General features: G+C 34.4%; 3 protein-coding genes across 3 annotated transcripts; 2 read left to right on the top strand and 1 right to left on the bottom strand.

The window, feature by feature from the left end:
* Positions 1-7,069: 7,069 nt before the first annotated feature.
* LOC106295820 lies at positions 7,070-8,831 on the bottom strand. The gene is made up of 3 exons (XM_013731811.1): positions 8,580-8,831; positions 8,163-8,458; positions 7,070-8,092 (listed from the first exon to the last, which is right to left on the bottom strand). Exons 1-3 carry the CDS (start codon positions 8,718-8,720, stop codon positions 7,252-7,254), a joined length of 1,278 nt encoding a protein of 425 aa, XP_013587265.1. The 5' UTR covers positions 8,721-8,831; the 3' UTR covers positions 7,070-7,251.
* Positions 8,832-10,016: 1,185 nt separating this feature from the next.
* Positions 10,017-11,363, top strand: LOC106344819 (uncharacterized protein At4g02000-like). Its single transcript, XM_013784126.1, has one exon. The coding sequence runs from the start codon at positions 10,017-10,019 to the stop codon at positions 11,361-11,363; it is 1,347 nt and encodes a 448-aa protein (XP_013639580.1).
* A 7,966-nt stretch (positions 11,364-19,329) lies between these two features.
* LOC106293862 lies at positions 19,330-20,434 on the top strand. Its single transcript, XM_013729497.1, has 2 exons — positions 19,330-19,822; positions 20,092-20,434. The coding sequence occupies exons 1-2, from the start codon at positions 19,362-19,364 to the stop codon at positions 20,129-20,131; spliced, it is 501 nt and encodes a 166-aa protein (XP_013584951.1). The 5' UTR covers positions 19,330-19,361; the 3' UTR covers positions 20,132-20,434.
* Positions 20,435-22,677: the final 2,243 nt, after the last annotated feature.

Below are 22,677 nucleotides of genomic sequence, written 5' to 3' on the forward strand. Positions count from 1 at the left end.
TATGCGAAAATAATATTTGAGATGTTTTGATAGGTTTTTGGTCATAAATGATAACTATATTTAAATTTCCAACCCGTTATATAAGTAGTATTAATTTTAATTTCTCAACCCGATATATAAATATCCGTCATGCATTTTTAGTAAAATATTTATATTATACTTATTAAAATGAGTAATTTGTTAGAATGAGTAATTGCATTTCTTGTATTTATATTATTATCAAATTAATTTCATTTTAACTTATTGACTTTAACATTTTATTATATGTAGGATTTTTATTTTATATGAACTTTTTTTTATTTTTTTTAGAACATTGTTATCTTGTCTAAATGTTTTTCTTTACATACAAAACTTGAAGAATATTCTTTTGAAACTTTCTCTATTACAATTTTCTCATAAGAAAAAGCTTAGGTTTTAATACTAATACTTAAATGTACATGTTATTACCAAATCGAATATTTCAAATCCTTACTAAAGAAAAATAATTTAAGGTAAAATTCAATTGAATATATGTAATATCATGCATAATTTAAAAATAATTTTCTAATAGAATTTTAGTTATATATATTTAAAACAATATTGTCAATTAAATAGATTAGTCAAATTGATTATTTAAAAAAATTGATTAGGTACAAATTTAGAATTATCAAGTAAAATAGATATTCTTAAATATGTTTTCATTATTAAGTTCGTATTCCCAAATACGATATATCTTTTTATTTTATTAAATATTGTTAATTGATTTCATTAACAATAAAATTTTGAAAAATGTAATAAATATTATTTAATAAAGAATAATACCCACGAATTTATGGAAAGATGTTTTTTACTTTACATATTAAGGTTTATAGTATTAATGTGCATTAAGTGTAATATTTATCATGAATTTCTTGTGGAATAGATTTAGGAAAAAAATTAATTTAGATTTAAATTTATTAATTACTTCAATGACATTGTATTGTAATTAAGTTACAAGTGTTAGGGTTATTTCTTATTTTTATTTCTATTTTAATAAAGTAGATTTAAATTTTCTTTTGTTTCTTTAATTGATTTGACGTGTCTTCAGTTTCAACTGGTTACGTTCTTCTTTACCTGAAACTGGTGTATCCATCAGAAAGCTACTTGATGGCAAACTATTTCATTTTTTTGGTAACTGAGTTTTCCTATACAAACGATACATCAGTTGACACAACGATATGCGTACCAAAGAAAAATGAATAATTACAAAACACTGGTTTTCAAATAAAACAATAATGGTATGATGGACTATTAGAGAAATAGTTATTTTGCTACAAACATATGTTTTGTGTTTTCAGACAAAAGTTTCTTTTATAATATGAGAAATTCTTATTATTATTTTTGTATAAGAAACGATAAGATTGATGTGAACACATGTTAGTAGTACTATCTTGTTTCACATAGGTTTTAGAACACATCCAATCACTTGGATGCGCATTATATTTTGACCAGTCGTGCGATGCTTCTCTCTCCTAAAAGTTTTTCTCCTCATTCCCTCTACTCGACAAGTCTTCAGCGCGATGCTTCTCCGGTGGTCGCTGCCAAGTCCTTAGCGCGGCCGCCGGAGCCCCCTTCCCGTGTTGTCCGTTTCTTCTCCGTCTCTCCCTCTGTGTTCTCTACGGCGAATATAACTCCTCCTTGGTTTAGATCTGGGTTCAGATCCGTCTGCTGTGGAGTCTCCTTAGTCGGAAGCTAGTGGAGGTGGCGCTGCTTGAGAACGTCGGCTGCTCCTTCTCGTTACCTGCGAAGGTCTCGTCTAGGGTTTTCTACCCATCAGTTTTCTACCCATCAGTTTTCCTCTGCTAAGGTTGAGTTTTTGTGCGAGTGGAGGTGAGTGTGGCGTCGTTGAGGCCTTTCCGGTGCCTGTGTTCCTTCCCGGCGTGATAGTGTGGTGGCGGTGGTACGCAAAGCTTCGGTATCGGTTCGGATCTGAGATTTCGCGAGTCTAGGGTCCGTCCCCTTTATCTCCACCAGTGGTCTCTGGTGGAGGCGCTTGGGGTTTTTCGGAGGTCGCGTTCAACTCGATCTTCCGGTTTCTCCAGTGGCAGCACGTGGTTCTAGCGACGGTGCGTGGTTGCGGCGCGTGACGGTCTGGCAACACGTGGTGGCGGCGCGTGTAGTCGGTTGTTCTTCATTGGCTCCGTTTGTGAGCGGCATTCCGGTGTTCCCGGTTGTATACCTCGTCTCTTCTTTGGGGCTCTCGGCGGTTAGGCTATTCATCTTCCTTGTTCTGCCCATTAATGGTGACATTGTCTTGTTTTTCCTATGGTCGATGTGTCCATTCTCTTGTCTCTGTGCGGCAGTTCGGCTCTTGGGTTTGCTGCTTCTCTTGTAGGTTAACTTCCGGAGGGTTAGCTTTTGTGCGGTCCGCTCTCTCTATATTAGATTTCGGTTCAAAGGGTCGGGTTTGGAGACGGCAATCTTCAGGTCTGCCGTTTGAACGACGGCATCGTCGCGTGAAGGCTCTCTCTCGTGCCATCAGTGGTGCGTCTGTCTGGTTTGGTAGTAAGTCTGTGCTATGATTCTTCGAGTTGGTTGTGTTGGGATGGTGGTTGGAAGCTGCAGGAGCCGTAGCTTCTAGGTTTGAGAGTGACTATCTCTCGGTAGCTCGTGGCAACCGGCTATTTATCTTCAACCTTCTGGCTCCGCTTGGTCTTAGCGCATCTCGCTGTTTAGCTAGTTATAAGGTTGGTCGCTCTTCTTCGGTTTCAATTCATTGTTGCTTTTGTCCGTCTGTTTAGTTTCGTTTATGCAATTCCGCTAGTAGCAGTCTCCGTAAACTCTGTCAAAATTCAAAAATTGTATAATATTTAACATATTACCAAAAAAAAAAAAAAAACACATCCAATCCCTAAAATATGATAATTATAATCAAAATAATATCGTACTAGAGTCTGAGTCGTGCGTGTGCACAGATTTTATTTAACTTGTTAAAATTTTAGTTTATATAATAAGCACTATATTTAAAATTTGGTTTTATATATTGCATAATTGTACTATACTATTTTCATCATTAATATATAATTGTTTTTAAAAATTACTACTTTATCAATTAGTTGTTAATGAAGTTAATATATTTTTCATTACTTAGTTCAAAATTTGTTAATTTAAATTAGTCAAATAAAAATAATATGAAATCAAAAATAAAAGACAGTTTTTATATTTAATGAAAATCATATAGTAATTTATATTTTTATTAATTATGTTCTAAATTATTTGCTTTAGGAATTATTTTTTGTGTTCTTATAATTCACAGAATTTCAGAATTCTAATTGTACTAAAGTTAGTTAATATATTTTGTTTTAAACGAATTCAAACTTCTATACATATATTAAACATGAGATTACTTTTTAGTTTATAGAATTTTATTTAATAAATATTATATATATTGTACATAATTTATGTATGTTTTTAAAATTATACTTATAATTTTGGTTCAGATTGTTTATTTATATAAAATATTTTTCTTAGAGATAATTTTTTAGATATTGAAAACAATTATAAACATTGTTCTACATATTTTGTTTTTAAAATTACAAGGAAATATTAGAAATGTCATTTTGATCTTGAATTTATGAAATGAAATGAAAGCCTTAATTTTTAATTTTTAATTTATTCCTTTTGGATTTTAAAAGCGTAATTTTCAATACAAATTTAAAAATATATTTACAACTATGTTATTAACCAATTTATGCTATAAAAATATAATGTAATGTTTTCCGTTAAAAATATGTACCTTGGTAAAATAAGCATTATTTAGACTAACTAATTCATCTTTATATACCAAATTTTCTGTTTATATGTAATGTTTTTAATAAAATAATATTTTAAGTTTTACGTAGAAGTGAAAAATCTTGATGTGTATAATATATATTTTTTTGGGCTGAAGGCTTTGATGTGTATAATATTTTACTTTTGTTATAACTACGATAAACAAATATTTTAGTGAAACTAACAATCAATAGAATTAATTCAATAGTTTCATATATTTTAGTAAAATTAATGATTATGTAATAATATTAATAATTTAAAATTTATTAACTATTGAAATATATCAACATTTTAGTGAAAGAGGTTATTAGTTTTAGTTGATTGAAAATCATTTAGGGGTCGATTCAATCAGTGATTTAAAATGAGTTGTCAGGTTTTGTAATTAATTAAAATTTTTAAATTTAAAAATATTTTTTTTGACATCAAACATATAATTTAAACATAATTTTTAGTTAAATAATTCTAACATATACGTAGTATACCTTGTATTTTGATTTCAATCATTTGTTCATGAGAATCAATCACAGATGATTTGAAATCAATTTTAAATACAAACTACTTTCAAATTTTTGAAGTTGAATAACACTAGATTTTTAAAACTGGATTTAAATCATTCATTGAATAACATCATATTTTACATTAAATTTATAAATACCATATCTAATAATACTAGATTTTAAAATAGAATTTTGAATGATCATTCGAATAATGGTTTTACTTAGATTTAAATAATATTAAAAGAATGAACAACACCACCTTAATATTTTCAACCGACAATATATTATCTATATATTTAATTCTGTAAAATATATAATCATGTGATGATTGTTTTTAGTGGCATATGGCGTTTGTTTTATGCTTTATTATAACTTAAAAAATTATAATTATTTTGAGATCTTATTTCAAATTGCTGAAATTCTGATGAAAGGTATTCTATATTCTATTGTAATTAAACATCAAATAAAGAAGTGTGTGTTCTATTATAATTTATGAATATTCAAAATTGTATGATCATGTACCCGTACTCTGCTTACCTATTTATTATCCTCTTTCTAATTACTATGTAATTTTAATGTTCTCATAATTTTTTACCGTCCGAGACAAAAAAGTTCTTTTTCTACGAATATTTTATTCAATATAGAAATACATGGAGTGTTTGAAAAAATATTCTAGACTTTAAAAAAATATTATTGATGAAAACTATATTACATAAAAGTTATACCATAATATAAATATAAATAAATAATCTTATATTTTGGTTAATTTGATGTAAACTAAAATCATATTATTATAATATAAGATTATCAGCTCCATCATGATAATATTAGTTAACTTCGTAGGTTATAAATAATTATCATAAAATAATTATTCTTAATTAACAAAATGTTTTAACAAAAGAAAACTATATAGTTAGTTTACAAATGTATCAATATTATCTTTATTTCCATGTAATTCATTTCTGTAGGTTGCACAAATTTTATATATCTTTTAAATTACAATGACATATCTTATAATATCCCACATAGAATCAAGGTTATTTTAAAATGTATTTTCTCTTTTAATAGAGAAGATTCTAATACAATTTAATTATATATAATTAAAATCTAATATAAAAGATTAATTAGAAAGTATAATATGTTTTAAACGTATTTCAGGTTCTCAAATGTTAATTTCTTTTTGTTTCCATCTGTTAATTTTTTTTGTTAGCTTTTTAGCTGAGATATTCTATGAAAAATCTTGAATTGGAGATGTTTTTATGATGTTCATTGCGAGATCTTATTGAATTGGGTTCCATTTCGTTTTCTTACCAATATTTTAATATAAATTTGACAAACTAAAGGGCCACCATGACTCTGAAATTACTAGGAACTAGTAAGAACTAGCAAGACTAACATACATGATCAATAACACTAGTTGCACTTGCTACTTCCTTTACAAACTTAAGCTCGTTGGAAGTGTTCATGGCATATCCATTTCCTTTGGCCTGCAAAACATAAGAATCAACAATAGCAAAACCTGTATACTGAAACCATTCTTCCATCTGGTTTTATTCTTCAGGAAGTCTAGCGTCTCCATGCAAAAGTAAGAGTATAAAATAACGGAGAAGCCTTAGAAGCTTGTGAGACTCACATTGTGGATGTTAACAACATCGCCTGAGTTAACACCAGCGTGAAGTCCATCCAACCAGAAGGCCTTAGTCTTAGAAGTAAGATGAGTGTCACTTGTCTCTCTTATTCTCCAACCTGTTGCTTCCATCGTCCGCATTTTCAGCTCCTCGGTGTTTCTTAGTTATGTTTTTGATCCGCTAGTGATTACCTTTGTGTGTTAATTGATTACTCTGTTTTCAGACATATATACTGGAAGAATGAGCATAGGCTCTCTTGCTCCTCTGATGTATGCACTGCTACAGAGCGTGATCGCTATGAGAAATCTGTAAGTACCACTTGCAGAATGTAAACAATTATCACCAATGTTATTAGTACCTTACTCTTTGATTTTACATCTGAGTTTCTATGCTTAGGCCTGTTTTGATCTAAGGATTCAGGATTGTAACTAAAATAGTGTGTGAGAATTTGCTCTCAATGTTGTATAGATACTACTCTCTCAAACATGTCTTTTTTTTTTAAGTCTCATATTGATGTGCTCTTAAATCATAGCTCTAGCTTCATGGGTTTAATTCAGTTTACACAATCTTCTTGTGATTCTTAGTAATGTGCGTCATTATCTATCACAAAATCTGTATCTTCCTGGACAAGCAACCTCTTCTGGTTATGTAGTATCAAACCTCGGATAGTTAGTTCATCCCTAGTTTTGTCTTTTTTTCGCTCTGAAATGTCTAAGATTGTTTACTAACGAGTTTGAGTGTGTTTACATTAAACCACAGATCTACAAGGCTCAGAGGAATGTGGTTCTTTGCGCTGCAGGAATTCTTCTCTACTGGTAATAATCACCAGCCCACGTCTAACTTTACTGATATCTATCTCTTGTATACACTGACAGGTACATTTACCGTATCTGCAAGGACCTTTTGGAAGCAGCAGTTGAGACAGAAGGAAGAGTAATCTCAGCGAGCATAGGGAGTTGGTTCTTTCATTACCATATAAGTAAACTCATTATTGCAATCTTTTTTTCTACTACCAGTACCACTTACTGAACCTGAAGAAAACAGAGAACAGCTTGCAGACAAAATAATAAAAATATCATTTACTGTTTGTTTCTTTACTCTATGCTTATTGATAATCATTTAAAGAACAGTCTCAATTTGTTTTTCTATAAACCATATGTTGGAACTTGAAGCAGCTTCGCAAGCAAACCTTAGCTCGTTCAGCGACTTAACATAGGTATTGATGAATCTAAGTACTCAGAGAACAACAAATACAAGTTGGTCCGTGCATATATTACAAAGAAAACCCACCAAAGCCTCCCAGAGAAACTACAGTATCACCAAACAGACAGTCAATTTCAGTTCAGTACGAAGTGATACCTTGAATCTACATGACTCTCCACATCCCAGAGGAACGAACCAAACGTCACAGCCTCCAACACAAGCCTCTTCAGTCCCTTGAAACTGATCTTTATGTGCTCGCCCTTGGACGAATCAATGCCTTGCGGTGTTATCACAATCTCTGGCCTCCCAAACAACGCCTCTGTGTGCTTCTCGATGATCCCAACTGCTTCTCTTGATCTGATTGTAGCGTATCTCTGAAGGGTTTCTCCGTCAAAGGACATGACGTATGTCTTTAACCGGGATTGTTTCGTTTCGCTGCTGGAACCACCACTGGCATTGATCCCTCCCACAAACGAACCAACTTCTTGGTTTGAGGAGACAGCTTGATAAGTCTCTTCCGCTTCTTCATAGAAGCTTCTCTCTGTTTCCCTCCCTGCTTGCTCAATGCTAGTCTCACCTTCATCTGACCCACCTGGAAGAATCTTCATCGTCTTCTCAAGCTGAAACCTTTGGTCGATCCGCTTCAGGAAATAGCCATACATCACAGAAGCAGCATATACCTGTCCAATTCCGAGCTTGCTTATCTGTGCTACAGTTGACAGATCACCCTCACGGTTTTTAAGAATGATGGAAAGATGATTCTGAATCATCTCGTAAACCTCAGGGGAGTGAAGTTGCTCGAGTTCCCCGTCTTGTGCCGGCCAAGTATCAACTCTCCCAGACGGATCCGTAGATGATGAGGTTATGGATGGCACAAGTGAAACATTAGCGTCCATGAACTTCTGAACAACTAATGCATATAAAATCTCTTCCAAAGCCTTCCTTCTCTCCTTCTCCTTAACCTCAGCTATTCTCCTAAACACACAATAGCAAAATTTAATTCAAGAACAAAACCATCAGAAGGGTGGGCATGTGAGAAACAAACCTGTAAAGAACAATGTCTGTTCCAGGAAGGGAGGAGAATGAATCTTTGATATGTTCCTCAGCTTCTCGGTCGGTTTGAAGCTGTTCAAGCTGTTGCTCAATAGCTGCTGGGACAAGATGAGGATGGCTCACGAGTATCTGCGACAGAAACTGCCCCACCGGAGACTTCAACTGAAGTGGCGCAATTGAGTCAGACGCATCACCAGAAGCTGAAGATTTAACCACAAAGCTTCTCCGAGACTTAAGAGAAGTTGTTCTGCTTTGCGATGGTCTCGGGAGTTTAAGACAAGAGCTGTGCTGCAAAGCAGAGAGATAAAGGATTCAAATCAAAAAGTTAGGTTTTTTCGAGACAATGAATGTTCGTAGAGAATATGAGAAAACTCGATTTTCATCAAACGTAAGAGAATTGGAGACATACTCTGTGGCGAAATTGAGGTCCGGAGCTGAATCGGATGGATCCAGGGGAGCTCGCCGTCAGGAGAATCGACCCAGAGGCGTTTCTGGAATTTCGACGCAGAAAGGAGGGAGATTGAGCGAAACTCGCTGCCATGGCGACCATGATTACGCTCTCTGAGGGAAGCAATGGAGAAGGATAATGAGAGCTTTAGGGGGGGAGATGAACCCTAGAATTAATGTTTAGCGTTTAAAGAGATAGACCGGATACTGTCGTTGACGGTTTGCGACTTATCCTTTTTTTCTTTGTCGACGCGACTTAAACCGGATACTGTGGTCTGCGAAAGACCGGATACAGTTGTGCAATGGTTTGCGACTTAATTATCTCTATTGAGTGGATTAAACTAAAATACTGTAAAAATTCTATAAATTAATAATGTTGGTATTATAGCATTTTATTAATTTATAAAAAAAATATTTTTATACTTTTCTATTTGAGGATATATATTTTTATAAAATAAAAAATAACTGATTTTACCATATATACATTATATAAATTTTAGAAAATTGACTTTTATATTTTTATTATATGATTTCGGTGTATTTGAATATGTTTCATCTAATTTAAATTTGGTTTAGATATAATTTTAATACATTATCAAAATATATTGAAGTGTAAGAAAATATAGAAATGAACTCTATCGTAAATCTAAAACAAACAATACAATGTTTTATTTGTACTTATATAAACTGTTTATATATAAGTTATCTCCTATATTAAAAGAGAAACATTACAACATTTGAGGTAGTCATGTGTCATTATCACAATGATTCTTAGAATCTCTAGAGAAATATGTTGGTCCATCTAAATATATAATATTTTTTTATTAAATTAAGCAAATATTAATTATTAATGTTCTTCATTCTTTCCATAAATAAAAATTACGGAATTATCTAATGTGGATAAAATATATATGACAATTAATGATTTTGGATGATAATTTTTTTATAAAATTAGTGTGTCCTCTAACATTTTTTTCAATTTTAACTTATTAAAATAAATCATTATCAGTAGTTATTACACAGTTTTGCGGTCGAAAGGTCTCTTTTTTAGCTCTCAACCGGAAATCTTTTCCGGTGATCGAGTATTTAATTCCCTCCTCTCTCTTTTGTGAGTAGAGCATAATTACTGGCTTTTGCTACGGTATCTTTTCGGGCAAGTTTGAATTTTCCTTATTATTTCTTTCCTTTTCCTCTACCGCCAATATTTTTAAAACAGGAAACTTCCCAAATTTTCATTCTTTGCTTGCTCAATACTCCCAATCATCATTATGATTTCGCAAAAAAAGTATCTGAAATAAGTAACATTAAAGGTCACCGCCAATCACTCGTGATTGACTTATTACCTAAACAAAGCGAGACACGGTGGTTCTCCAGAGACGACGACAAACGTAAGCTACCAATGTCTATGGAGCTTAACTCTGTGATGAAAGCCATGTCACTGGAAGACGATAAACCGATCAACCTCCCTGATGAACCCCGCTTTAGGGTATTTGAAGAGAACGAATGTAGTTTGCTTGGCAGGCTACTAAACCCGGAATGCCAGGCCATGCCACGCATGATAGAAGAGATGCCAAAGCACTGGAGAGTGGTGGGCAGAGTGAGAGGAATCGCTCTTTCTAGAGAGAAGTTCCAGTTCATCTTCAAGCGTGAAGAGGATCTCCAAACCGTGCTTAATGATCGCCCTTGGTCTTTCAATCATTGGACAATGCTCTTGGAAAGATGGACCGAGTCGCCACCAGAAGATTTCCTCACTAAGTTCGCTGTCTGGGTGCGCATCAGAAACATCCCGTGTAACTTCTACATGCTTGATACGATGCACATGCTGGCTAAGGCAATTGGCTTCGTGAAGGAGGTAGCCTACGACCCTAAGGTGTCTCAGAAGGCTGATTTTATCAGGGCTCAAGTGATTTTTGATATCTCTAAACCTGCAAGAAATGAGAAAGTCCTCAACATACCAGGCGGTAAAAGTGTCTACATCACCTATGAGAATGAGAAGCTCCGAAAGAAGTGTTTTCATTGTCTAAGACTGACTCATGAGAAGGCCCAGTGCCCGATGTTAAAGAAACAACACCATGCTCATAGGCTACCAGCGTCTGCTCCAAAACCTCCACTAAGTGATACAGACAAAAGAAAAGGCAAAGAGGTCTCTACACAGGAAACACTTTTTTTGGAAGGGCCACCTGGCTTCCCTCCCATGTTCCCTGAACTCTCGAAAGAACAACAACAAAGTGCCATGTTGTATATCTCCCATGCTGACCCTACTGATCGAAGAGCTAGAATTGAGAGAGTCAATCAAAGTATCCAAGAGAAAAGGGAGAAAGAACTCAACTACCGCCCTGCCTTCACTACAGACTTGTTAAAAGGTGCCGGGATGGTCCTCTGCTACGACAAAGAGGGAGAGCAACTTCAATATATCTACTCCAAGGGAGCTGAGTCATCTCCTAAGACAAGATCCCTCCCTGGTCAGCGTGAGATTGATGAGGTCAGTTCAGGACAATCATCAACACATTCTCTGAATGCTGGAAGTCCTACGGGTTTCTGTATGGGGGCTTCTAGCAAGCCTTCTGCTTCTGGGACTATCATTACTCAGAAGAAACCAAGGAACAGACCTCCAGCTTGGAAGAGAAGGCTCCGTCTACTAACTGGTGCGTCTACGAAGAATGGGAACGGTGACAATTCAGAGGACATAAGCGAGGGAATGGCTAAGAGAAAAGCAACAGACTCGACAGGAGAAGGGTCTAAGTAACAAAACCAAACTCAAATTAATCCGGTGGCTTCCGTATTGAAGCCGCTGCCTCCCCAATGAGCATACTGAGCTGGAACTGTCGAGGGGCTGGAAACACCGAGACAGTTCAACGGATCAGGGAGATGCGCCGGGTGTATTTTCCTGATTTTTGGTTTCTAATGGAGACTAAACAAAAATCTAGTTACATGGAGAGTTTGAAAATGAGTTTGGGTTACGATAAGTTGCTTACAGTTAAGCCTATTGGGAGAAATGGAGGCTTGGATATTATGTGGAAAAAGAGTTATGTTGTTGATATCCTGACAAGTGATGACAGGATAATTGATCTAAGAGTTACTATGGGATCTTTATCCTTCTATCCCACGTGCGTCTATGGAGATCCAGTGAGGGGGAGGAGGAAACTAGTTTGGGATCGTCTCCTGAGTATTGGCATACAAAGAGACGAGGCATGGATGTTGATCGGGGACTCTAATGAGCTAAGGAGCAATGATGAAAAGCTAGGTGGAGCCATCAAAGAAGAAAGTACTTTCTGGGACTTCAGAAATATGGCTGATACGTGTAAAATCAAGGAACCCACAAGCCATGGTAACTTCTCGTCATGGACAGGCTGGAGGGACAAAGTTTGGGTCCAGTGCAGACTCGACAGGAGCTTTGGAAGTGATGCTTGGTTTCGCTTGTTTCCAAGATCCAAAGCAGAGTACATGGACATGAGAGTATCAGATCATAAGCCCATTCGCTTGAACTTCGCTCTGGAAGTAGAGGAGAAACACAAAGGCAGATTCTTCTTCGACAAAAGGCTGTACGGGAAGAAAGGGGTTGAGGAAGCTATAGCTCGATGCTGGAGTGTTGATTCTGAGAACTTAGAGGCTAGCATTATGGACTGCATCGCAAGATGTAGAACGGAGTTGGCAAAATTGAAAAGGACTGAAAATCTCAACTCCAAAACCAGGATCGACCAACTGAAAATGGACCTGGAAAAGGAGATAGCTAAGCAGTTTCCGAGTGCTCAGAGGATGAGGACTTTAAAATATAACCTCTCAGTGGCTCTGAATGAAGAAGAAAGATTCTGGAGGCAACGTAGCAGGGTGGAATGGCTCAGAGAAGGTGATAGAAATACTGCTTTTTTCACAATACAGTACGAGGAAGAAGACTCAAGAACAAAGTCTTAATGCTAAGAGACTTATCCGGACAGGAACACTACTCAGAGGGTTCTAAAGGCAACATAGCAGTGGAGTTCTACAGAGACCTCTTTATGAGCACCAACCCGATAGATATGGAAGCCTTGTTCTCAGGGTTCCCGGTTAAGGTCACTTCAACTATGAACGAGATCCTAACAAGATCAGTGACTTTAGAAGATATCAGAAAAGCTGCCTTTGGAGTGAAAGGGAGCAGCGCCCCTGGAGAAGATGGATTAACAGGCTGCTTCTACCAACAGTATTGGCACATAGTTGGTCTTAGAATCGTCCAAGCAGTGCAGCGCTTCTTCCTTACATCAGTGATGCCGGATGGATGGAACCACACGCAGTTGAGTCTGATACCAAAGGTCCCCAATACAGCTGAAATGAAAGATATGAGACCTATTAGTCTATGTTCTGTTCAGTATAAAATCATCTCGAGAATTCTATGTGACAGATTGAAACAAGTCCTTCTAGACATTGTCTCTGATACACAAGGAGCCTTTGTTGCAGGCAGATTAATCACAGATAACATCATTGTGGCTCATGAGATGGTTCATGGCCTAAGAACGAACAAGAAGGTTGGTGAGACTTCAATGGCCATTAAAAATGATATGTCCAAGGCTTATGACAGGGTAGAGTGGAACTTTGTGGAGATTCTACTAGAGAAAATGGGCTTTGCAAGAACTTGGATCAGATGGGTTATGCTGTGTATCAACTCGGTTATTTATGTTGTCCTTCTCAACGGCTGCTCACATAGCTTCATTAGACCGGAGAGAGGTCTGAGGCAGGGAGACCCTCTCTCTCCTTTCCTGTTCATACTCTGTGCGGAGGCTCTGGTCAATGTCCTTAATCAAGCGGAAGCTCATGAGAAGCTCCACGGTATTAAGATGGCGTCAAAGTGTCCACTAGTTCATCATCTGCTGTTTGCCGATGACAGCTTACTAATGTGTGAAGCCACAGTCTTGGAGAGTGAAGAGATCATGAGTTGCTTAAAACTGTATGGAGAAGCCTCTGGTCAAGTGATCAACACAGCAAAGTCGTCTATTATTTTTGGTGCAGAGATCTGTGATCAGACAAAGGCTGACATAAAAGAATCTTTAGGCATAGCTCAAGAAGGCGGAGAGGGGTCCTACCTTGGGTTACCAGAATGCTTTAAAGGTTCTAAGAAAGACTTACTCAACTTCATTAAGGAGAAGTTGGAAGGAAAGTTACAGGGATGGTACACAAAGACGTTATCTATGGGCGCCAAGGAAGTACTAATCAAATATGTTGCTCTTGCTCTTCATATATATGCAATGTCTGTTTTCCAACTCCCTAAGGATCTATGTGCTAGACTCACAAGTACCATAGTGGAGTAGTGGGGACAAGAAGAGGAAGATACCTTGGGTCGCTTGGCAACGGCTTTGCAAGCCAAAAGATCAAGGAGGGATGGGCTTTCATGATATTGGTCGATTCAACCAAGCCTTGCTTGGCAAGCAATCCTGGAGGATATGGAGTCGACCTGAGTCCCTGGTGGCAAGGGTTCTACAGGGAAGGTATTTCGCTAGAAGCTCTTTCCTTGACTGCGGTACGGGTACAAGACCCTCTTTTGCTTGGCGCAGCATCATTCATGGTCGGGAATTATTGAAGAAAGGTCTGTGTAGACACATTGGCAATGGAACCCAATCAAATGTATGGGCGGAGAACTGGATCGTTGATGTTGTTCCGCGTCCTCCTATGTACCGTGCTTATAGTGACGTTAACTTGGCGCTGAAGGTATCTGACTTACTTCTTAACGGTACTACAAATTGGAACAGAGACTTGGTCTTTGATACCTTTTCTCCGGAGGATGCTGAGCGTATCATGCTCATGAAATCAGATTTGTCTAAAGAGGACTCTATCAGATGGAGTTTCACAAAGGACGGTACTTATAGCACCCGCAGTGGTTTTCAGTTCACAGACGCCTTGCTGGAATTCCAGAGTCAGAATAATCTATCTTTGCCACCCATTGAGAAAAAATTATGGAGTAGCATATGGAAAGTCAAATCTCCTCCCAAGATCAAACATTTCATATGGAGGTCTTTAACTGTTGCTCTAGCAGTTAAAGAAAGGCTCCAAACCCGAGGAATCCCAATTGATGCTACCTGCCTCGGCTGTGATGCTGCTAGCGAGTCCATATGCCATCTACTGTTCCACTGTGATAAAGCTCGTCAGACTTGGGAACTGTCAAATGTCCCTCTCCCTCCTGCAAGATTTTCAAGGAACTCAGTATTTCTGAATATGTTCCACCTCATCTCTGTCATGAACAACAACAGACTAGAGCAGAAGATCCGTCAGGCTATACCTTGGCTCCTATGGCAGATATGGAAGGCTAGAAACTCTCACACTTTCAAAGCCACTGTAGTACCGCCGAGGCAAATAGTTACTTTGGCCTTTGATGAAGCAGAGATTTGGATCGCAGCTAACTCTCCCCAGGCTGAAACATAACAAATTTCAAGTGCCAAAGCTTGGAGTAAACCGCCAGTGGGTGCTTTCAAATGCAACTTGGGCACCTCCTGGATCAATGCGCAAAGCAAATGTGGTGTGTCATCGATCCTCAGAGACTCACAAGGCAATACTATCTCACATAGCAGGAGATCGTTCTCGGCAGTAAGGTCCAAACATGAAGCTAGCTTAAGAGCATTATTCTGGGCAGTTGAGAGCATGAAAAACATGAGGCAGAATAACATTATCTTTGAAGCTTCTGCTGGAGAGATAAGAGAAGTTTTGTTATCTCCAAGACCTTCCCCAGACCTCAACTGGATCGTTGTCCAGATAAACGCCCAGCTGGAACATATTGAGTTCTGGAGACTGGACCATGTTGTGGAGGAACGCAATGAGGCTGCGAACCTGATTGCGAAGTCGGTTACAACAGGGCGCAGGTACCAGTCTTACATTGCCTCTCAAGGCCCGGCTTGGTTCCAATCCATGCTCATACTTGAAGGTCAAAGCCAATAAGATCAAGACTTTGGTTATTACCGAGAGTGTGCAGCAGCTGAACTCTATGGTTCTGTCATCAATCTTCCCCTACTTTTCTCTTTCTGATGCCTAGTGGCATCCTTTATATTTGTCTCTTTTCTGCTTTGGTGCTGGTTTTCTTTATGCTATCCGCTTATGGATCCAAAACACAAGATGTTATGGTTATTTTCAGTGTTAAAAAAACTTATTAAAATAAATTAAACAACCACATTAATCATATAATATAAAGTTAGATTATCCTTATATGTTATACTTTGAATTTTAAAAACGACTATAAATTAATAAAACTGTTAAAATTCTCAAATCAAATTTTTCGTGAACCATGGTTTATAATTTTGTTATGACAAGATATCTCATCCCCTATATATTAATTGAGAAACATTATAACTTCTTTTTGTAGTCACATGTCATCACTAGGATGATTCTTAGAATCAATAAAGAAATAAGTTGGTCCATCTAATTATATAATAAGTTTTTTATTAAACTAACTATAAATTCATTATTAATGTTCTTTATTATTTCCTTAAATAAAAGTTACGGAATTGCATAATGTGGCTAAAGTATATATGACAATTAATAATTTTGAATAATAAAGATTTGATAAAATTAGTGTATCTTCTATCATATTTGTTTAATTTTAAACTATTAAAATAAATTAAACAACAACAATAACCATATAATAAAAACTTAGATTTTTCTGTATATGTTATAATTTGAATTTTTAAAAACGACTATAAATTATTAATTTTTTGATCCATGGTATAAAATTGTTATGACAAAAAACAAATGATTACAAAATCATATAAGTAAAAATTCTAATTTAATTAATTAATAATATACATATAGTTTTAAATTAAACTATAAATCATATAAAATACATAAAAATTTTAATTTTGAAATTTACTTTGAACAGTTTTTTTGATAAAAGCTGTGAACGAACATTGACAACTTATTTTTTTAAAAATTATAAATTACTAAAAATATTAATCTCATAATGAAAATTTTGTTATCAATAATTTAAAGTTTTTGTTATAAAAGATACAAATGATCAAAAAGACCATATGAGTAGAAAGTATCATTTAATAGACATTAATATTAAAAATATACTATGTATGTTACATCATTTAAATTTAATTACATATCTTATCAAATAGAAAAAAATATTGTTTGGATTAATAAAATTGATTTATATGTTCGCACTAATTTAGTTATATATGCAATAGTTACTGACCTTTAATTATTCAATATATATTTATTATTTCATAATATGTAAAACATATAATACATAAATAATTTATATATATAATGTTCATTTCGCGCAAGGCGCGAATCTTAACCTAGTATATATATTAAAAGAGAAACATTACAACATTTGAGGTAGTCATGTGTCATCACCACAATGATTCTTAGAATCTCTAGAGAAATAAATTGGTGCATCTAAATATATAATAAGTTTTTGGATTTTTAACTTTAAAACCCCTCAACTAAGTTTGTTTTGGGTAAAAACCCACAAACTAAGTATTTAACGAAAAAACCCTCAAACTAACTTTATTTAATGAATTAAACCCTACCAGGTCATAATTACCATTACTACCGGTAAATCTTTAGTTTAGGAGTTTCTACATTAAGTAAACATAGTCGAGGGTTTTACTATTAAAAATCTAAAAAAAAAAAATCAAAATTTTATAATATTATCTAAAAATTAGTTACTTAAATTTTCAAAATTAGCATTTTTAATTTTTTTTTGTAAATATATGAATTTGATGTGTTTTTAACATTAACGTTATATATGTATAAATTAAAAATGTAGAAAACCCAAAAATATAATAAAAATCATCTAAATATTTACCTGTAATAAAATTACTAAAATATTAAAATGTAAAAAATAAGAAAAAATAATAAAAAATAAAAAAAATTATATCTTTTCTAATAAAAATGTAATAATAAATACGTAGATAATTTTTATTATATTTTCTGGGTTTTTACATTTTTAATTTATACATATATAATGTTTATGTTAAAAACAAATCAAACTCATATATTTTAAAATAAAGTTAAAAATGCTAATTTTGAAAATTTAAGTTACTAACTTTTAGATAATATTATAAAATTTTGATTTTTTTTTATTTTTTATTTATTTTAATGGTAAAACCCCTCAACTATGTTTACTTAATGTAGAAACCTCTAAACAAAAGATCTACCGCTAGTAATGATAATTATGACCTAATAGGGTTTAATTCATTAAATAAAATTAGTTTGAGGGTTTTTTCGTTAAATACTTAGTTTGAGGGTTTTTATCCAAAACAAACTTAGTTGAGGGGTTTTAACGTTAAAAATCCTAAGTTTTTTATTAAACTAAGCATAAATTAACTACTATTGTTCTTCATTCTTTCCATAAATAAAAATTACGGAATTGCCTAATGTGGATAAAATATATACAACAATTAATGATTTTGGATAATAAAGATTTGATAAAAATTAGTGTATTCTCTATCATTTTTTCAATTTTAACTTATTAAAATATATTAAACAAGCACATTAATCATATAATATAAAGTTAGATTTTCTGTATATGTTATACTTTGAATTTTTTAAAACGACTATAGATTACTAAAACTGTTAAAATTATCACATTAAAAATTCCGTGAACCATGGTTTAAAATTTTGTCATGACAAGATATCCCCTATATATTAAAAGAGAAACATTACAACAATTGAGGTAGCCATGTGTGATTCTTAGAATCTCTAAAGAAATAGGTTTATCCATATAAATATATAATAATCTTTTTATTAAATTAAGCATAAATTAATTATTAATCTTCTTCATTCTTTCCATAAATAAAAATTACAAAATTACCTAATGTTGATAAAGTATATACGACACTTAATGATTTTGGATAATAAAGATTTGATAAAAATTAGTGTATCCTCTATCATTTTTCAATTTTAACTTATTAAAATAAATTAAACAACCATATTAACCATATAATATAAAGTTAGATTTTCTGTAGATGTTATACTTTGAATTTTTTAAAATGACTATAAATTACTAAAACTGTTAAAATTTTTACATTAAAATTTTTGTGAACCATGGTTTAAATTTTTTGTTATGACAAGATACAAATGATTACAAAATCATATAAGTATGAAGACTCATTTAAAAAGAATTAAGATTAAAATATATATATATATATATGTATATATTAATATCGTTTAAATTTACTATATACAATATAAAATATAAAATACATAAATATTTTAATTCTGAAGATTTTTTTGATAAAATTTTTGAACAAATATTGACAACTTAATAGTTAAATTTTAAATTTTGCATTGACTTTTTTTAAAAATTATAAATTACAAAACAATTAAACATCACACAATGAAAAATTTTGTCATCACTGATTCAAAATTTTTGTTATAAGAAGATACAAATGATCAAAAAATAATATGAGTAAAAAAAATATTTAATAAATATTAATATTAAAAATATACTATATATCAATATTAATATCGTTTAAATTTAATTATAGATCATATAATATAAAAAGTGTTTGTTTGGATTAATAAAATTTATTTATATGTTATCATCAATTTGATAATATACGCAATAATTACTGAATTTTTAATATTTAATATATATTTATTATTTCATAATATATAAAAAATATATAATACATAAAATAATGTATATATACTATTCATCCCGCGAAAGGCACAGATCTTAAATTAGTTAATTTATTATTTTAGTAGGACCATGTGTTTATATTTTCGAATGAACTAAAAGAGCACATTAAAAGCGATGGCTATGGCGAACTAGGGTCTCATGTTTTTTCGACGATGGGATCCGGGTAATCAGAGGAAGATTCGGAGGCGAGCAAAACTCTATCACAATGACAAGATCGGGAAGATATGGAATCGAAGAAGAAATTGGGCAAATAGGATTCTTTTGGATTCGCGAAAGACTCTGTGGGCCAGAGACAAGATCAGGATCAGAAGGACTAGAACATCAATAGGATATTCGAAACGGATACAGAATCCAGAGGATCAATCACAACACTATCGTGGCATGATCTTCGTTATCATCAAAATGAGATCTTTGTCAATTGATAATGTGATTCGGGGAAATAGGATACGATCTGCTCTTCTTGATTGGCAAACATGGATGTTGCATATGTTTGATAAGGAAGCTTGGGAAAGATTTATTGGGTTAATGAATATGGAAAAGAGAGCTGGTGCAAGTAAGCAATTGTTTTCTGCAACTGTAGGAGGAAACACAAAGAAGAGGTTTGTCCACCCCTTCATCTCTCCTCGCAAACGTACAACAGCTAAGCGATGGGTGCTCTTTGTTTTTGCGGTCTCTATTGTTTTAATAAGATCTTTGAGCACACTTGGTTTTATTTTCATATTCTCTTTGTTTCTGGTTGTTCAATTCAAGTGGGCTAAGTTTCCACGAAAGGTTAAGTATTGGAATAAAAGATTTTGTTTAGGTTATTGCTATGGGTTCATCATCTGGAAAAAAATCTTTAGTTATTGGTTTATATTCTTTTTTACAGTTCTATGTTGGTCTTTGGCCAAGGGTTGGGGTACGGGTGAAAAGTCTGGAATTATGTGGTTGATTTGGTTCTCATTGACGCTTGGGATCGACTTTATTGGTCTCTTCACGTTTGGGCATACTCTTGGCTTGGTCTCATTAAACCAAGTGCAGAGAATATATGGAGCCATGAAGGTCATCAGGTTTGTTTCATTGGTGATGCTGTACGATGAGAGAGTTTGCGTAAGAGCTACGGTGTTTCATTATTTGAGTTTATCTCGAGTCCCCTTATCAGAGGAGAGATCAATGTATGCTATGTTACTGATTTTTTTGGATAGAGGAAACAGTTTAAGAGATGGGGTACAAGTGAGAGCTAACCATAAATTTGGGTTTCGAGATAGTACGTATAATGGTTTGATAGGCATTTCGTATGTACGTATTATGATGATTGGAAAAAGGAATAATGGTTTTCAATGGTGTAATGGTGTTCCTCATGGGATTGATCTTACCTCTCACAGGACTGATTGTGATTTTACTGGTTTTAGGAACCTTGAGATTCTAAGATTGCTGGGTATCATCACACCCCAATTTTCCGGCTCGGTAGAGCAATACAAGCAGGTTTATATATGAAAATATTAAGTTGGAATTGCAGAGGTCTTGGAAGTCATTGGACAATAAGTTATCTTAGGGAAACATGTCATAAACATAAACCAGACTTTTTGTTTTTATCAGAAACGAAACAAGAGTTTGGATTCGTACAAGGGTTTCAATCGCATTTTGGTTATGATATTCTTATTACGGTAGATCCAATTGGGAGAAGTGGCGGTTTAGCCCTTTTTTATAATAATGAATATCAAGTTAAAATATTATATTCTAGCAATAGAATGATAGATGTCGAGGCGGTGGCCAAAGGGAAACAAGTATTCCTTACTTTTGTATATGGAGAGCCGGATCAAAGTTTAAGAGAACATGTATGGGAAAGGTTAACCCGATATGGTTTAGCTCGATCGGAGCCCTGGTTTATTATAGGAGATCTAAACGAAATTACCGGGAATCACAAAAAAGATGGGGGATCTCTAAGATGTGCGACGTCCTTTATTCCTTTCAACAATATGATAAGGAATAGTGGACTATTAGAATTTTCGGCTCGTGGTAATAAAATGTCATGGCAGGGACGGAGAGGTAAAGGAAAAGGAGCTGTAACGGTTAGATGTCGACTGGATAGAGCTTTGGCTAATGAGGAATGGCATACACTCTTTTCATTTTCTTATACAGAATATTTGAGGATGGTGGGATCGGATCATCGACCGGTGATTGCCTTTCTGGAAGATAAATTATTAAGAAAAAGAAGAGGTCAATTCAGGTTTGATAAGCGGTGGATAGGTCAGGAGGGGCTTATGGAATCAATTGTGTCAGGTTGGACAGAAAATCAGGAGGGCCAACCAGGGGATTTTATTACTAAAATAAATAATTGTCGACATGAAATATCTTCATGGCGGAAAGACAATCAACCTTATGGGAAGGAAAAAATTCAGAATCTCCAACAAGCTTTGGAAGATGTACAAACAGATAACAATAGAACCCAAGAGGATATTCTTGAGATTTCCAGGAAATTACAGGAGGCCTACAAGGATGAGGAGGAGTATTGGCATCAGAAGAACCGAAATATGTGGTCCTCATTCGGGAATCTGAATACCAAGTTTTATCATGCTCTGACAAAGCAAAGGCAGATTAGAAATAAAATAGTGGGTCTCCATGATGAAGCGGGTAATTGGATCACAGATGAAAACGGTGTTGAGAAGGTGGCGGTAGATTATTTTGATGGTTTGTTTAATTCCACTAATCCTACGGAATTTGATAGTTTCCTGGAGGAGATAGGATCATCAATTTCTCCTCAGATGAATCAAAGGCTATTGNCATATGATCGGATAGAGTGGAATTTTATTGAGGCTCTCCTTCAAAAAATGGGTTTTGATCCTCATTGGATTAAATTAATGCGAGAGTGTGTCTCTTCGGTTCAATATAGGGTGCTTCTCAATGGACAGCCACGAGGTCTAATTATTCCCCAGCGGGGATTACGTCAAGGCGATCCTTTATCCCCTTACTTATTTATCATGTGTACGGAGGCGTTAATTTCAAATATTAAAAAGGCGGAGCGGATGAAACAATTAACCGGTATGAAAGTGGCAAGAGCTTGCCCCGCAATCTCTCATTTGTTATTCGCAGATGATAGTTTGTTCTTTTGTAAGGCAAACAAGGAAGAGTGTCAAACTATACTCAGGATTCTAAAGGAATATGAGACTGTCTCTGGACAACAGATTAATTTCCAGAAATCCTCAATTCAATTTGGACATAAGATTGATGAAGATAGTCGTCAAGAATTAAGGGATATCTTGGGAATTCAGAATTTAGGTGGAATGAGATCTTATTTAGGCCTGCCCGAAAGCCTAGGAGGTTCTAAGGTACAAGTGTTTGGCTTCGTACAAGAACGGCTGAATAGTAGGGTTAATGGATGGACCTTTCGATTTTTTACCAAGGGTGGAAAGGAGGTGATTATTAAATCAGTGATTACGGTTTTGCCAAACCATGTGATGTCTGTGTACCGGTT

The sequence above is a fragment of the Brassica oleracea genome, chromosome C5 (genome assembly GCF_000695525.1).
Source record: "Brassica oleracea var. oleracea cultivar TO1000 chromosome C5, BOL, whole genome shotgun sequence".
In the NCBI taxonomy this organism is placed as follows: domain Eukaryota; kingdom Viridiplantae; phylum Streptophyta; class Magnoliopsida; order Brassicales; family Brassicaceae; genus Brassica; species Brassica oleracea.